The sequence below is a fragment of the Rhea americana genome, unplaced genomic scaffold (assembly GCF_003343005.1).
Source record: "Rhea americana isolate MKP2758 unplaced genomic scaffold, rheAme1 scaffold_31, whole genome shotgun sequence".
Lineage (NCBI taxonomy): Eukaryota > Metazoa > Chordata > Aves > Rheiformes > Rheidae > Rhea > Rhea americana.
The window spans coordinates 1349136-1352711 of record NW_028186435.1 but is presented as its reverse complement, the minus strand read 5'-3'; the positions used below and the strand labels follow the sequence as shown (position 1 = coordinate 1352711).

At 52.0% G+C, this 3576-nt stretch overlaps 1 protein-coding gene across 1 annotated transcript in view; it reads right to left on the bottom strand.

Annotated features, from left to right (window-relative positions):
- NFATC1 (nuclear factor of activated T cells 1) overlaps window positions 1–3573 on the bottom strand; it is a gene marked incomplete at its 5' end in the record, with an annotated part of 111840 nt that extends 108267 nt beyond the window's left edge. Inside the window, one exon of the mRNA XM_085310089.1 lies at window positions 3528–3573. Coding sequence (XP_085166215.1) covers window positions 3528–3573 — 46 coding nt within the window. The remainder of the gene's footprint in view (window positions 1–3527) is intronic.
- Window positions 3574–3576: the final 3 nt, after the last annotated feature.

The window sequence follows — 3576 nt, the reverse complement described above, 5'->3', positions numbered from 1 at the left end:
GGGGGGGGGGGGGGGAGAGGAAAGGAGGAATGAGTCTGCCTTGAAGGCACTCTTCTTACGTAAGCCGTAAGAGCAAAACTCCATCTTCAAACAGCGCTTCAGCATTCAGAGACCACAGCACTATCCAAGAGACACGCACTTTTACATAAAGTGAGCCCAATTCCCTCCCTGCAAAGTTGGGATATGTAAAACAGGGAAAAAATAAAAAGTGAAGGCAGACCAAATCAAAGAAGACGATCAACTGCACTGTTTAAAAAATAATAAAAAAAGAAGAAAAATATACAACTGAAATTTCCATTACAGCGAGTTTCCAACTGGTTGCAGTTAACTAGGTTTTTGGAGCGAGACAGCTCTATTGACCTGCTGTGGTTTCTGAGACAGCTTATCCTCCAGCCTAACCAGCAGAGGCCAGGTGAGGGATCAGCAGGGACAGCTTGCTACTCCGTAACCACTGAAACTTCATTAAAACACCATGTTTGCCACCACGGCGTGCTGCGCTGAGCACTGCCATTTACCAAGGAGGGTTCCTTGAGCTACACCAAAAGGCGCCAAAAYGAAACCAGACCATACTAAACCCGCTGCAGCTCCACGCGCTGCTCAAACGACGAAGGCAGGAAATAAGAGCAATGGGGGAAAGAAAAACGGCTGCTTGGAGAGGAGCAATCCGGCTGTGGCGACTGATCAATCAATCGTGGCGAGGCCCAGGTCCGCCTTGGGGGCGTGGGGGGCCTGTCCTTCCAGCATCACCCCCCTTCCTGGCTGTCCCACCACATGGCATCATCGCTCCCAGCCACCGCAAACATCACCCCTCTTCCCAGGGAGGGAGGGCGAAGAAACGTGGTGTGGCAGCTGTAACGCCGGTGCCACCTCCGTTTTGGAAACGCGCCCGGGAGGGTCCACCGGCGCCTCTGACACGACCCCAGCTCCTTCACCGCTTCCTCCGGCTGTGGAGGACGTGCAGGTGGCCCGGTGCGGCGAGCCTCTCCGGCGGCGGCGCCCCGATGGCTGCCCCAGCTCTGCTCCCACCCACAGCCGGGGGAGCTCCGGCCCCACGTCCCAGACCAGGCGTCGCTGCAGCATCTGCCTTCAGCCCCTTCRCTTCTCACAAAAAGATCAGGGGTAATTATCACCTGTGTGAAAAACCACCACGAACCCTGGCGCAATGGACGACTCGGGCAAAATTCAAGCGCTGAAGTCTGCTGGAAAACCCCAGCCCCGGCCTAACGTGCAATATAAAACCTCTGCCTGGCCTTGTGAATCCAGTTTTAAAAAAGAGGAGGAATAAAGACAGCTACCAGCGCTCCAAGCAACAAGCTCTCCTAACGCACGGGCCAAAGAATACGCTCTTTTAGGACTATGTAAATAATACATATTTTTAAGTAAGCTTTTAAAGGGCAAAGGAAAACAACACRTGTGATACAACTTCTCACACAATCGAACACGAAATCAAAAGAAGCAAGGTCCAAAGCCTTCCAAACACACTTAGGCGTCTCAGCTTTCCAGACAGCCTTTAGAAATTTGCCCACCAAATACAAACACCCAAAAGCAAGAACTAGGAGCAGGACCAAGTCCTTCGTCTGTGAGCTAAAAACCACAGTACAACTACTGAAAAAGCACATTCTTCCCCCCTCCCCGACTTCCGTATTTACAAAATTCATCACCCGCACACATTCGTCAACCGGCTGACGCCTTTCCTCACAGAGGGGAATAAGAATAAAACACTCAGAACTGAAATGCCGGTCTCCAGGGGGAAGGGAGGCAGAGAGGTGGCCACACGGGCATGGAGCGACACCACCTAACACGGCTACACGGGRTATTTTGGCAGCGCTAATAGGGATGAAAGGGAGCTAACACATTCCCCCAGGCAGAGCCTGATTGGCGTTACTGGGGCTCTGAGCTACGGAGGCCACGGGCTCAGTGCAGCMTGCAAGCTTGGGCTCAGGTTTGCACTGCTGTTCAACAGGCCCTAATTTATACAGCTTGCTAGCAGGACACTTGCTATGGGGTATTTTCACACCCTGAGCCACGCTCCGGTATCTGGCAGGTTAGTGCAGGTCTGCAACAGYTCCAAATATGACAACTCCCTATTTACAGTTAAGTATAACTAGGACCAGAAATTGGACCCTTTGCTTTCTGACCACTCTTTTGCATGTTGTTTTTTTTTCCTTTGTAACAGCATTAAAAAATAATAAAAAAAATAATCTTTTCCCTCAAGTAATTTCACGAGGCATAAGTTCCATTCCTTTCTACCCTTAATGGACAGATCCTGCAAAGCACTGAACACCATCAGCTTCTATTTATTCTCTTTAAATAGGAGTGCTGAACACCTGTGGCTCACCAGGATTTTAGAGAAACGGAAAGCTACTTAACACTTCCAGAGATGAAGCCAATCCTACTTCTGTGTTTAAATTCATGCTTTCACAACTGCCTAATGGAATTAGGTACTCTTCTCATTAGGATATTGGCACTTAATTTGTTGAGGCCCCTCCAGTTTCCAGGTGTCTAATTACCAGGACACTCATCTGAAAGCTTGGTGCAAAGCTCTTAAAGCTGTGAGCTTTCCAAGAGCAGAGAAGCTCAAAACAACTGTTTGGATGCACAAAAGGTCCAGGAGAACAGGGCAACAGGTGATAATGAGCAAGCCAAGCACCACACATTCACCCACATCCTGGCAGGTCCTAATATGCCGGTAAGGATTTGGGAACCTCCCTCAATTTAAAGGCAAAAGCTCCCATGAAGCACCAAAACACAGAGACCAGCTAGCTCTAAGAATGCATTAAGTCATCTCCTTATATATAAAGTTTCCCCTGGTGACCAGCCACCAGTGAGGCAGTGACAATCCATCCGATATCAGGAAACAATGACAACTTTTTTCTTTTTTCCTCCTCCCTCTGTGGCTCAATTTCAGCCTCGTGCATCACGTTTCCACCTCAAGTATTGCCAAAAGTCATAAGAAAGAGAGCAATGCAGAGAGAGGAGAACTGGGAACTGAGTGACCTACGATAAATTCAGGCCCGTTATTTTTGCTTAGGGATGACCTTCAAGCAAAAACCTCGAGCCTAAACAGCTCCAACTTACGGGAGGAGGAGCAGGAAGAGGGGAAAAATAATAATAGTAATTAAAAAAGTGCTGTTTTTGAATTGCCCTTTMTCTGCAAGGGCGCAGACACCAGCCCCTCATTTCACAGGAGCCCCGGGCAGACGCGGGCGATGGCAGCGCGCAGGGGTCGCTGCCCAGCCCGCCGTGGGGACCGGCCCGTCCCAGCGCCGCACCTGGGGGCACCGGGCGGGCGGGGGCCAGGCGCCCCCGCGGGCACCTCCCCATTTCTGCAGCGCTCCGGGCTACCTTCCCGGGGTCGTTTCCTCGTCAGGGGCTGCAGCGACGTGCTCCCAGGGCACGGGGAAGGAGAGCTCCTCCGCCYCCGGGAGGAAAACCTCCCGGGCGCCTCGCAGCCGCCGCCGCCCGGGACATCCGTCCCGCCGGGCCCGAGGGACCGGCCCCGGCCCCGCTCCCGGCCGCCGACCCACCTCCGCCGCCCTCGTCGCTGTGTTTGAACTCGAAGAGGAAATCGAAATC